Source organism: Microcaecilia unicolor, chromosome 2, assembly GCF_901765095.1.
Source record: "Microcaecilia unicolor chromosome 2, aMicUni1.1, whole genome shotgun sequence".
Classification (NCBI taxonomy): domain Eukaryota; kingdom Metazoa; phylum Chordata; class Amphibia; order Gymnophiona; family Siphonopidae; genus Microcaecilia; species Microcaecilia unicolor.
This window is the reverse complement of record NC_044032.1, coordinates 539,707,872-539,722,101: the sequence shown is the minus strand read 5'-3', so window position 1 is coordinate 539,722,101 and position 14,230 is coordinate 539,707,872. Positions and strand designations below refer to the sequence as shown.

Genomic DNA, 14,230 nt, shown 5'->3' with positions numbered 1-14,230 from the left:
ATTGCTAGTTAAAGAACAACTCTAAGGTTTATATGTAAAGCTGTTGCTCCTTATTGCTGTATTTTTTGTCTTGTATTGCAGCACGTTTGAAAAGAATCATTTATGACAAAAAGCTTTTAATAGCACAGGTTGAGCTTACAAATCAGCTGGGGTATTCAATGATTGAGAAGCTTGTCCACCCTCTAGGGTGGTAATCCACCTTGTAGTGGATATCCACGTATGGGTGACTTATATTCCCCCTTTCACTTAAAAAAATTTAGGGATTATAATTTTAAATATCAAAAGATTTTGCTATAAGGTGCCAATGGATGTTAGTACCCTGTAGAGAATTCACAAATTTAAATAAATGAAACCTCAACTGCCCCAGGAGATACTAAATAAAAGTCATCCTGAAATGAGCTACTATCACAGGTTCCTGTTGGCGTTTATTAGAAAAAAGAACACATAAAACACCTCTCGGGGTGATGCGGCAGAGCTGAGCGGATGCTCCTAAGCCTGGCTCCACTCCCGATGCCCTGAAAACTGCTAATTTACCTGCATTAAAGCCCCTGACCTGGGTTCTAGACTTGCTTGCTGTAAGTAAGCTCGTTCGTTGAAGTGGATCGCGGGATACTGATAACCTGAGAAACGACGGTTATGCCAGCTAAGACCCCGCGGGGGAAGAAGCAGAGCACTCAAGGCATACAGCTCAAGATGGCGACAATGCACGATGGTTCATCTGCAGCCAGCTTACCCACGGATCTCGTTCGAGAGCTAGTTAAACAGATTTTGGATGTTCTGGAGGATAAGATGTCTAAAATTCAGTCCTCCGTGGACCACATAAGAGACTCCCTTGAAAGGCAGGGTGTGCACCTGCAGCAAGTGGAGGATCGGGTATCAAGCCAGGAGGACTGTGCAGAAAGCGCGAGCGGGAGAATTGCAGCGTTAGAGCAAAATTGTGAACAGCTGGCTCGGAAAGTTGGCGACCACGAAAATAGGAGTCGGCAAAATAATCTTAGACTTATTGGCATTCCTGAGTCGGTAAAGGATAAAGAGTTACGGAAGCTAGTGGAACAGTGGTTACCTGCGCAGTTGGGCCTGCAGTTTGAAGGAGGTGAACTACGTATAGAGAGAGTCCATAGAGTGGGTATGGCATGAGAGGATGATCGAAGGCCACGGCAGGTGCTGGCTAGGATCATCAATTATTCAGATAAGGAGAGAGTGTTGCAGGCGTACAAGGAGAAAAGAAGCGTCGAATATGAAGGGCAGAAAATACTTCTGTTTCAGGACTATTCTGTGAATGTGTCGAATCAAAGGAAACTTATAGGTCGTCATTGCAGGCGTCTGTTTGATAAAGGGATTCGCTTTGCGATGTTATAACTTGCTAAAGTCTGGGTCCTGCATGACAACAAAATGTATTTTACAGAGCCCGCGGACCTGGAAACTTTCATTGAAAGATTGTAGTGTTGTTTTGCTGTAAGGAGCTGTGGTTTCTGAGAGAGGCGCTTCAACAGGGGAATCCAGATCAGGACTTTAATCAGTAAAAATCATCTGAGTCGTGGCATTCAGACCTAGTGGTGGACAGGCTGACTACTTTTTCTGGGCACCTCAAAAACGGACTTTGCTGGAGGGCTGAGACCCTGTTGGCATTGTGCAAAGGACTACGGCTCTCACTCAGATTAAAATGCTAATTGCTCTTTAGTTCTACTGCATGACGCCAGTATACAGAAGTTTCAAGATGTCAGCAAGTATTGTTTTGTTAAGATCTGTAGTTGAATGTGTGGGCTAGTTATGAGAGTAGGGGGAGGGGTGACAGAGTAGGGAGTGCGGGAGTGGTTGGTGGTGAGGAGAGGGGAGTGATTGGTGTGAATGGGTGCGGTATGGGGGTTTTGTGTGTTGTGTTAGTGGCAGCTGGTTTTTGTTTGTGGTGGGGGAGTTGTGAGTTTGGGTATGGGAGGACGGGAAAGTACTGTCCGGTTTATCAGTATTTAGAATGGCAAGCATGCAGGGGTGGCTAAGAAGCTTCTGCTCCACAGTGGTATGTTTTTGTGAGATGTCCTGGGTGCATGAGGGTGTGATTGTTTGGGGAGCCCAGCTGGGGGGGTTCTCTGAACCTTAGTGTGTTGATTGGATGTTTGGCAGGCACCTTTTTGGTGGTATTGACCCATGGTTGACCTTAAGATAATATCTCTTAATGTTAATGGCGTGCACTCCCCATAAAGCGCACCAGAATTATGCAGGCACTTAAGAGGCAGAGGGCAGACATAGCTCTGCTGCAGGAGACGCATTTGGGAAATCAGAGCATCTTAAATTGAAAAAGGACTGGGTGGGTGATGTATTTTTTTTCGGCCTATAATGGCAGACAGAGGGGGGTAGCCATACTGATAAGGAGGTCTGTTGCGTTCAGCATGCACAGAATGTATCAGGACCCAGAAGATCACTTCATCATTGTGGTGGGGTCACTTCAGGGTGTGAAAGTGACTATATGCAGTATTTATGCGCCTAATATTTACTCTCAAAAATGTTTTACACTGCTGACAGCTAAGCTGGCCACTTTTGATGATTACCCGCTTATCCTGGGCGGTGATTTCAACATAGCTAGTGATCTGATCCTTTGATGGATTGTAGGCCTCCTAAGAAGGCAGGCAAAGATTATGAGGAGTGGGGAGTGAACTTTGTACTCAAAGAACTAGAGCTGGTGGATATCTGGCGTCTTCATCATTTAGATGAACGCGATTATAGTTTTTTTTCACACCCGCACGGAGTCCATGCACACCTTGACTATCTGCTTGTGTCCCACTCCCTAACCCGAATAGCAGTCCAGGTAGGAATTGGGGAGCCAGACGTGTCGGATCACGCTCCAGTGTGGGTCAATTTTCAGTGGGGAGAGGGGAAAGGCTCGGCTCGCTGGCGCATGAATCTGGCCTTATATCAGGATAGGGAATTTCGCAGTTATCTGAGGCAGAGTTGGTTAGATTATGTGGCTGATAACGATATGCAGTCGGTTGGACCTCGAGTATATTGGGAGGCTGTGAAGGTGGTGCTTTGTGGAAAAATTATAGCTTACATGGCGTCTTTGAATAAGCACAGAGAATCTCAGATTACAGATCTCATGGCTAGGGTGAGACATACCGGCAGACTCTTCATTCTTTCCCCCTTGGAGGCTGCGAGGAAGGCTTTTACAGATTGTAGGAAACAATTACAGGAGGTTTTGAATGCTAAGGCAATCTACAACATAAAGTTGTATAAATATAAACTGCATCAGTGGGGAAACATGACGGGTAAGTTTCTTGCTTCTCTGGTGAAGCAGAGGTATGCAAAAAGTCACATTAATAAGCTCAGGGATGCGGGGGGAATTGTCCGCACAGGGTTGGAGGACATACAAAGGGAGTTTGTTCATTTTTACTCATCTCTGTATGGTGAGGGATCGTTTTCTGAGGACAAATGTATAAATTTTTTTGATAAGTTGAAGTTCCCCTCCCTAACTAGTGAACAACGAGTGTGGCTTAATGCGCCGCTGCAAGGGAAAGAAATCCAGCAAGTCATCAAAAAATTGAAACTAGCCAAAGCCCTAGGCCCAGATGGCTTAGGCACAGAATATTATAAGATTTTGCAAGATTTGATAATTCCCTCCTTTATTTCTATGCGTGAAGCGGTTGGGTCTTATGGAGTAATGGGGCCAACATTAAATCATGTCCACATCACAGTTCTTCCAAAACCAGGAAAGATGCGGAATTAGTTGGCTCTTACAGGCCTATTTCTTTGCTTAATCAGGAAATTAAGATCCTGGCAGCAGTGCTGGCGGCCCGGTTAGGCGCACTGGTTCCTCAATTGGTTCATTCGGCTCAGGTGGGATTTGTTCAGGGACGATTTGCCTCTGCTAACATTCTAAAAGTGAGTCGTATTTTGTTTGAGGGGAGGAAAAGGGCAGGAGATGCAATTCTGGCAAGCCTGGATGCAGAAAAAGCTTTCAATAAAGTGGTGTGGGATTACCTGTTCTAGGTGCTGCAGCGTTTTGGTATTCATGGCGATTTCTTGAACTGGATCCGAGCCCTTTACAGCAATCCAACAGCCCAAATCATTATCAATGATTCTCTTATAGAGCAATTGTCACTTAAAGGAGGCACCAGGCAGGGGTGTCCTTTGTCTCCCCTGCTCTTTATATTGACGTTGGCTAGAATTCGGCAGGACCCAGCTCTGGAAGGGGTCACCGTGGGGGGTGAGGAGTATCGTATAAATTTATTTGCGGATGATATGCTACTGTTGCTGGATAACACGACCTTTACGTTGCCACGGATTATGGCCATCATCCAGGAGTTTGGGGCATTTTCAGGCCTTAGTATCAACTTTGGGAAGTCAGAGGCGCTTCTTATAAGCTGTCCGTGCGCTAGCGCTGCATTGCAAGTTTTTCCTCTAACTTAGGCCCAAGTGGGCATTAAATATCTTGGAGTTTATCTTAGTGCGGAGCAGTTGTGGGTCTATAGGAGAAATGTGCTAGATAGGCTGGATGTGGTTAGGAAGCTATGTCATCAATGGAGGGATCTCCTATTGAGCTTTATGGGCCAGGTCTCTCTGGTCAAGAAGGTTTTGCTGCCCAAGTTGCTTTATCCCCTATAGATGCTCCCAATGTGGATCCGTAAATCAGAGGATGACTTGTTTCAACGCTTGATTAGCTCTTTTATTTGGCATGCAAAGCGCCGCGGATTTCCTTTGCAAAGTTGACGCATAACAGGGGGCAGGGAGGTCTTCGCGTGCCAGACCTGAGGGCCTATAATGTTGCGGCTTTAATGCACTGGATTCATGAATTACATATGGGAAGTGGGTTTTTTTTTTTTTGCTCCTGTTGATTTTTGGGGGAGTTGGTGTGGTCGAGACGATCCCTGTGTTGTTTTGGAATCCAGAGGGATGAAGCGGGTAGGTAAGGCAGTGGGGAACCCATATTTGATGGCCTTGCAGCATGCTTGGTTGTGGTGGAGGGGTACAGTGGGGCAGCTGGAGGACCTAGCCCATTGCTAGGTTGCTGGATAATGCTGCTTTTCTTGCAGGTTTAGGTGTTTTCAGTGTTTAATAAGTAGAGGGGGGATATCGGTACTTAGGGCATTTTCGGCAGCTGGAGAGGACAACGTTTCCATCCTTCGAGCAAGTTAGACGTGCATGGATGATCCCTACTTCACAATTTTTTGCTTATCTTCAAGCGAGGGATTATGTGCTGAGTGTGGAAAGCAGATGTCTGATGCCAGTGGGCTTCACAACATTGGACCAAGTTTTTTTGCAGTTGCCCCCTAGCCTAAATAGGTTGTCGCAGTGGTATCAACTGATCCGAGACAATAAGAAAGCCCCTTATATGTTAAAGTTAGCAGAAGTATGGAGTGGGGATACAGTTGAGCACATTTCGGTTGGGCGGCTGGGTGCGGTGTTTGAAGGCCTCCACTTAGTGACTCCAAATGCTGCATTGCAAGATATTCAGTATAGGATTTTACATAGAGTGCACATCACCAAAGAGATCAGGAAGGTCATGGGTTTATGGGATGATGATGTCTGTAATAAGTGTAAGCTAAGTGTGGGAACTTTCTTGCATTCCTTTATGGAGTGCCCGTCCCTACAACCACTATGGATAGGTGCACTGGGCGCCATAGAAGACGTTCTGCAGCGTACAGTAGAGTGGCAGTACTCAACTGTGTTGATGGGGTGTGCAGCCTCTCTCCGTGAACAGAGATTGGGCGAAGCCCAATTCAAGTTCATTTTGCTGGCAACTTTATTGGCAAAGAAATGTGTTCTGCGGGCCTGGGTAAATTCCACGGCACCTTCTCTGGTTGTTTGGAAAGGGGCTATGAGGGAAATGGCAAACTGGGTCCTTATCTCACTTAAGTTCTCCACTTCTCTAGGGCTGCGCCAGTATCTTGTTTTAAGGGGAAGGGCGTTATCTCTGCTAACACCAGTTGACACTATAGAAGAGGTTGATGATATCTTGATGGGCGGACAGAGGGGGGGTTTAGGGGGAGGGAGCAGGTTGCTTTAGTGTGGGTTATGATTTTATTTTATTTATTTTATTTGTTTGGGGCGGGGGGGGGGGGAAGAAAATAGAAAAGGCATTGAGACAACGGGCATAAGTACCATGCAATTGTACAGTGTGCTTTGCAATGTTGTACTGCAAGTGTTTGCTATGTTTTTCTGTTTTTTTTCTTTCATAAGTGTTGTACTTGTCTCTATGCATTAATAAAGGTACTTAAAAAAAAAAAAAACACCTCAACAATAAGAGAGAAAAATTTTTTTCCAAAAAACCAAAACAGCTATCTAAACAATAATATAGATTAACTAACATACCATAAGGCACCATCTACATGTAAAATGCAAAAATCAAAAGTCATGTACACAAATCACTTATTTTCACAGCTGCAGGACCACTGAAAAATGCCCAAATCACCACAGGCAAGTTCATTATGTATTCGCAATACAGCACAGTTTTTTCTGTCTTATTGTTGAGAGTTGTTTTCTGTGTTTCCTTTTTCTAATAAACACCAACGGGAACCTGTGATAGTATCCCATTTCAGGATGACTACTATTTAGTGTCTCCTGGGGCATTTGAGGTTTTATTTATTTAAATTTGTGAGTTCTCTTCAGGGTACTAACATCCATTGGCACATTATAGCAAATATTATTTTTTATATTATAGGTTATATTTTTGCTATCCTTTTGTGTTTTGTTCTTTGGGATTGTAATTTTCCCATTATTGTGATAGTGTTTTTATTCCATACAGCATAATAAGATCAGTAAAATTATCGTAGCAGGGAAGTGTTATTTCCTAATATAACATTGAGTTATTTATATAGGTTTTCCCATATTTTTTTGTCTGTGTACTCCGGTTTTTTGTTCTTGTCTTGGCAGTTTTCTATGAGGTGTTTGGTTTTTTTTTTCTCTTCTCCTTCAATGTGGTATAAAAATCTGAAATAGCAATCTAGCAAAACTCTTAACTATTCACTGCAGTAAACATTAGATGGTGGTTTAGTTTTCCTTAATTTGCTAAGATTAATAAAACATTCCCTTTGTTATCTTGATTGCATTTCACCTCCTACATGATCTGTTGTCCTACCATTTGGGTCTTGTTTCAGTCTTCATGGTTGCTGGAGTCAGTGGGCACATGTGTGTTGGATTACTTTTGAGCTACCAATGATGCAGATCTTTTATCTTTTTTATATTATTCCAAGGAAATTTCTTTATCCTGCTAAACCAGTTCAAACACATAGGTTTATTCCAACCTACCAGCAGATGGAGACAAAAGACCAGAACTTTCTCACTGTTTCATCACTCTTCTAAAGGAGTGTGCAGGCTAGACATTTTCCAGATTTCTGTCTCCAGCAGATTATGGACACATGCTGGACTCATATAGCAGCACTGGTTCTCCCGTGGCAGCAATCTTCAGATGGTCTCTTTCTTGTTGAGAAGGATCCCTCTTTGTTCCCAGGACACCAATCTGAGCCTTGATAGAGCAGGATCCCTGACTCACAAAGCAACAGTTAAGAACTGTTTTTTTGATAGTGCAGACCCCCCCCCCCCCCCCCCCCCCCCGCCTTGTTCTCTCAGGCTCTGGTTTATTTGGCCAGTTTAAATGGTGAGGGATGAGAAGGGTAATACCCAGCTCCCAGAGCTTCAGCTCTAGGGCCAGACCTGTGGTGGGATAGACCAGGATATTCCAAGTTCTAGATTAAAAATAGATGCTTTTGGGAGGAGGAAAAAAAATTGTGTGGTCTTTCTCAGAGCAGTTCATTTATGTTGAACAGTATAGATGTGCTGTTGCTTATTCTTCCTTGACTGTGTGGTAATAATGAAGATGATATAGATTTATTTAGCAGTTTATATTCAGACAAGGTCATATCAGATTTTATAGCTCTTAATACTTCAGAAACATGCATGCATCCATCCTGCACCTTGAACTGTGTGGGGTTTTTTTCCCTGCCCATTTTCATTTAGATAGTGGTAGTGACTTTCCCAATGTTACAGGGGAGTTTTGTGTTCACATTCCAGACTTCTCATGGCACACAGGTCAGGTCTCTGACCATTAGACCTCATTATCTTCCATTGATGGCAGATTGGTGGGGGGGAGAACGGGGTATTTTTCCAGTTAACAAATATATTGCCAACCAAAAAAACCTTGTGTTCACTGAGCAGTAAATAACATGCAGCCTGTTTTTGTTGTTTTATACCACTTTGGGTTTTTTTCTGTAGGACCCTTATTCCAATTTTACACCAAAAAGCAAAAAGAGGTACACCACATCAAGCAAAACAGGCTGTCCACTGCATCCATGCCATATTCTCAAATAAAGAAGTGCAGCTTGCACAGATCTTCGAGGTATGTGTCTGACCTGTAAAACAGGTTTCTATGAAGTATTTGGGTTTTTGATGGGGAAAAGTGAACTGTAAGCTGTTTGTGTGTGTGTTGGGGGGGAGGGGTTAAGCATTTATTATAGACATTAATCCACCAGTGTCATTATTGCCTCTGTTCTCCATGGGCAGGATAATGCCAGACACACATGGTAGCCTCTTTCGCAGGCTACCTGTCCAGACTCACTCTCCCTAGTTTGATTATACAAGTTCAGCAACCAATAGAATACGGAGTCCTGCTCAGAGCACGTCACCAGTCTCCTCAGTCCTTTCTTTTCCACATCAGACGCTGTTCTTCACGCAGAAAGGAAAAGCTGAACCAACTAAAAAAAAAAAAAAATCAGAGAAAATGGATCACGGAGGTTCCGACCCAAAAGGTCAAACTCTGGTACCAGCAGGTTCAATTACAGAAAGCGCTGTTACTTCTGCACGTACTTAGGGCTCCCTTGGAGTACCTTCTGTATCCGGCACCGGTGTGCAAGCCCCTCAGGGGACGCTTTTACATAATACTGCTCACAGCGCTAATGGCGCAAAAGCACTTAAGGGGAAATCCCCAAAAGCAGAGCGCCTCAAGCACAGTAAACATCAACTTCCATCGTTAGCTTTGGCTACAAAAGTACTACAGCTGCAGGCTCTCTCAAGTACCAACTTCCCACATTGCTTCCCCAAAGAAGTCACGGGACTCCACACAATCGCTGCGCATGATGCAGGCTTCCAGCATGCCTCAGCCACTGACCAAGAAGATATAAAAGTGAGAAACAAAACACCTCTTGGAGGAACCACAACTTTCCCAACAACCCGCAGCTCTGCCCTCAAGTACTATACCTACTCTTCCCACAAGCCACACAAGATGCTGCATCCTTACTCCAACTTTTTCAAAAGGTGTTAAAACAACCCTCTCTACCTCATTTTTCTTTGCTGCAGCAGTTCCTACCTGCTACTCTTCCAGTACCTCACACTCCCTCACCAACCTCTTCCTTGAGACCTCATAGTCCTTCACCACCGTCTCATCAATGACAATATTTTTCTCAAGGCCTCATAGAAGATTTTTCTTCAGATGAAGGACTATTAGTTTAGCCAGATACTGAACACTACTACTACTACTACTACTATAAATCATTTCTATAGTGCTGCCAGTTGTGTGCAGCGCTTTACAATTGAACATGAAGAAGAGACAGTCCCTGCTCAAAAGAGCTTACAATCTAAATCAGGACAGACAGACAGGACCAATAAGGATAAGGGTAGGACAGACAGAAGGACACATAGGGAAAGGGACTATTGAAGAGAAGAAGACAAGATAAAGGTTACGAGCAAGAGACAAGTTAGGAGTCAAAAGCAGCATCAAACAGGTGGGCCTTTAGCCCGGATTTGAAGACGGCCAGGGATGGAGCTAGACATAATGGCTCAGGAAGCCCATTCCAGGCATAAGGTGCGGCGAGACAAAAGGAACCTTCCAATTCTTCTGTCAACAGCAGGCGGAATCTACTAAGCCTGGCACTTCTCCTGAAGATATTAGCTATGCCAAATTCATTCAGAAACTTCTGAGGGCACTGGCTTTAGGTGCAGAAACATTTTCCATGAACAAAAAAGACTTTCAAAGCATCCTTAATTCTGTGGACTCAACCTCTGGTCCAGTGGCAGTTCCTATTCATTCCATCTTTCAAAGTTTCTAGTCTAAGATCTGGCAAAATCCTTGTAGTTAGCAACCTATTTCCAAGAGGCTGGATGCGAAATATAAAGTCCAGCCTGCTGCTGGACATAAGAAGGCTCAACTGCCTCATCATTCTATGGTGTTTGAAGCAGTCATCAATAAATCTGAATCTTTCAAATCTCACTCTCTCTCTACCCCCCCTTGGGAAAGAGCCAAATACTCTGGATGTAGTGGGGAAAAAAGTTTACTCAGCTACTATGCTAGCTTCTAGAATTGCAGCTCCCCTTCTTGATCAGCTCTCTACATTTTTATCCACTATGGAAGAGATAATCTTTAATCTTATAACAAGCACTTATGACATCTATGACAGTACCTCACATCTAGGAGCCATTTCAGTTGCAGCTAGAAGAATAGCCTTGTTGTGGGCCTCAGGACTGAGAGATGATTTGCATGATAGACTTGGAGATGCCCAATGCTTGGGAGATAATTTGGAGACAAAGTAAAGGATGCAGTATCTCAAGTTAAGAAGGATCAATCACATTTAAAGAACACTCTAACCCTTCATGAGACCCTGCCACCTCTTCCAAACGATGGTTTTCTTCTTGCTACTGGAAAAATTACCAATATCAACCTTCCTACAGGAAATGTTTCTAACCCTATTCACATCAGCCACAACCCAGGCTTCCACAACAGTCTTACTGTCCAAGGCCTAGACTATGAGAGCGAAAGACTCCATCTTTTTCCAACAAAATCACTTCCAAATCTACCCCTAACTTTTGACGTTTTACCATTAGGAGACAGGATCCAGTTCTTCTTTCAAGCCTGGCAACACATTACAACAGACGAATGAGTTCTCAACCTACTCAAGTACGGTTATAAGATAAATTTCATACAACTTCCTCCTTTCTCTCAACCGATTATCACCCACCTATCCACTTCTCACTCACTCATTCTACTACAAGAGATTCAATCTCTCCTAGCAACCCAGGCAATAGAACTCGTAGGTCCAACAACAGTAGATCACGGGTTTTACTCCTGTTATTTTGTAATACCAAAAAATAAATGAGGAGGCTTACGACCAATTCTCAATCTCAGCTGCTCAACACATTTGTTAGACGAGAGAAATTCAGAATGCATTCGCTACAGACAATTTTGTCTCTTATTCCACAAAATTCATATCTAGCAAATCTGTACTTAAAAGATGCTTATGCTTGCATTCCAATTCATCCAGCTCATTGGAAGCATCTTTGAGTCCAGTTCTAGCATCTATATTTTCAATAAAAAAGTCCTTCCATTAAGCCTTTCCTCTGCTCCCAGAGTGTGCACCAAAACCCTAGTGGTAGTAGCAGCTTATCCCAGAAGGAGAAAGATCTTTCCCTACTTTGACCATTGGCTTATTTTTGGGCACTCTAAACAAGATCTTTTGCAAGCTCTACAAACCACAGTGACAAGACACCAATCCCTGGGATTCATCACCAGCATACAAAAATCTTTCCTGGAACCGACTCAGTCTCTCCAGTTCATAGGAGCTGTATTGGATACCGTTCAACACTGAATGTTCTTTCCAGAAGACTGAATTCAAGCCCTCCACCACCGTGCCAATCAACATCTTCATGCAGAGAGATGTACAGCAAGGTCTCTTCTATGCCTCCTGGGCCATATGTTGGCAATGACAGTAGTGGTTTCTATGGCAAAACTCAAAATGCAGCCTCTTCAATGGGGCCTAAAAACCCAATGGGATCAGTACAGGCAGAGACTAAATCACAAAGAAGGGGCATTTTCGAAAGAAACGTCTAAGTTGGAATTTGGACGTCTTTGTAGAACGTCCAAATTCGGAGGCGGGGAAAAGGTCATTTTCGAAAAAAGCTGAACGTCCATCTTTGTGTTCGAAAATACCTTGGATGTCCTTGGATTTGGACATCTTTGATTATCAGCCATTTTCGAAACCAAAGATGTCCAAGTCTAAAACGTCCAAATTCAAGCCATTTGGATGTGGGTGTGGGAGGAGCCAGCATTTTTAGTACACTGGTCCCCCTGACATGCCAGGACAGCAGTCGGGCAACCTAGGGGGCACTGCAGTGGACTTCATAAACTGCTCCCAGGTACACAGCTCCCTTACCTTGTGTTGAGTCCCCCAACCCCCCCCCCCCCCCCCAAAAACCCACTTCCCTCAACTGTACACCACTACCATAGTCCTTATGAGTGAAGGGGGGCACCTATATGTGGGTACAGAGGGTTTCTGGTGGGTTTTGGAGGTCTCACTGTTTCCTCCACAAATGTAACAGGTTAGGGGGGGTGGGCCTGGGTCCACCTGTCTGAAGTGCACTGCACCTACTACTAAATTACTTCAGGGACCTGCATGTGCTGTCATGGACCTGAGTATGACATCTGAGGCTGACATAGAAGCTGGCAAGCAATATTTTTAATCATGTTTTTGAGGATGGGAGGGGGTTAGTGACCACTGGGGGAGTAACAGGAGGTCATCCCCGATTCCCTCCAGTGGTCATCTGGTCATTTGGGGCACCTTTTTGTGCCTTATTCGTAATAACAGGTCCAGGTGAAAACGTCCTAGTCCTGGACATCTTTGCTTTGTTTTCCATTAAGGCTCAAAGATGTCCAAGTATTAGAAACGCCCAAGTACCGCCTCGACCACACCTCTGATACGCTCCCTTGAGATTTGAATGTCCTTGCAACGGACTTCAGAGAAAGACGTTCAAAATCGGATTTTGATTATACCGATTTGGATGTCTCTGTGAGATGGACGTCCATGTGCCAATTTATGTCACTTTTTGGACGTCCATCTCTTTCAAAAATGAGCCTGATTCTCATACTGACTTCATAGATGAAAAAAGATCTCAGCTGGTGGCTCGACACAACCAACTTGACAACAGGGGAGCCTTTTACTCTACCTGCTGCGGATTTTGTTCTTACAACAGATGCCTCCCTACACAACTGGGGGAGCTCACTTTCAACACTTTTACATCCAGGGCCTGTTGACACTAATAGAAGCTTCTTCACACATCAGTTTCCTCTAACTTGGAGCAGTCTACTGTGCCATAATAGCTTTTCCCCATCACATTAGGGGGATAACTATTCTAATTCAAACAGGCAATCAAGTTACAAAGTTTTACCTCAACAAGTAGGGAGGTATGGGCTCTCTGATTCTGTGTCAGGATGGCCTACAGAGTCTGGACAAAACTTCTTCAACTCCAAGCATTCCTTCATTCTTCATACATTCCAGGACCTTCCAACCAATTAGCAGACACACTCAGCAGAGTGTTAGCGCCTCACGAGTGATCCCTTTCCATGCAAGTAGCTTGTCGACTGTTTCAGTGCTGGGTTCTTCCACTGATAGACCTCTTTGCTACAGACCTCAACACCAAATGCAAACATTCTTGCTCCAGACTTCTGTCAAAGAACAGCCTCAAAACAGACACTTTTCTCTCAGCTGAAACAAATGCCTCTTCTATGCCTTTTCTTCAATTCCCTTGATCTTGATGCTAATTCAGAAAGTGCTCCAGAATGTAGCAGATCAAATTCTGATAGCTCCAAGGTGGCCCCAACAGCCATGGTGCTCATGGTTGCTCAAGAATAAATGAACTCATCAGCCTAGGATCTCCTCCGCTTCTTTTGACCCAACAGCATGTTCACCTTCTTCACCCCAACCTCAACAAATTGGCTCTAACAGCATGGAGAATTAAAGGTTGTTTCCCCCAATCCAATTTATTGATAGCCCATGATGTTCTCACAATAGCTCATGAACGATCTACTCAAAAGTCATATTCCCTGGTATGGAAAAGATTCTCAATTTGGTGTTCTGAACATAGTTATATTTCTCTTACCATTTCAATTCACGCTATTCTCCAGTACCTACTCCAACTCAGGACTAAACCATCATCCATCAGAGTCCATCTTGCAGCAATTTCATACTATCATGCCAACCCTCAACATTCATCTTTTACATCTCATCCTTTAATCTGCAGATTCTTCAAAGGTCTCATGCATCTACACCCACCAATTCACGCCCCCCCCCCCCCTCCCTCTTGGGAGCTAAATTTGGTTTTAACCCAGTTAATGCAACCCCTAATTGAGCCTTTAGCTTCTACATCAATAAAGTATCTAATTTGGAAGACTATATTTCTAGTGGCATTGACATCAGCTCATCGCATTGGTGAACTACAGGCTTTGGTGCATTACCCTCCATACACTAAGTTTTTTCCT

At 43.9% G+C, this 14,230-nt stretch overlaps 1 protein-coding gene across 1 annotated transcript in view; it reads left to right on the top strand.

Moving 5' to 3' along the window:
• Positions 1 to 14,230, top strand: part of PDS5A (PDS5 cohesin associated factor A) — a 644,759-nt gene that overhangs the window by 492,718 nt on the left and 137,811 nt on the right. The window contains exon 20 of the mRNA XM_030191317.1: positions 8,203 to 8,326. Coding sequence (XP_030047177.1) covers positions 8,203 to 8,326 — 124 coding nt within the window. The remainder of the gene's footprint in view (positions 1 to 8,202; positions 8,327 to 14,230) is intronic.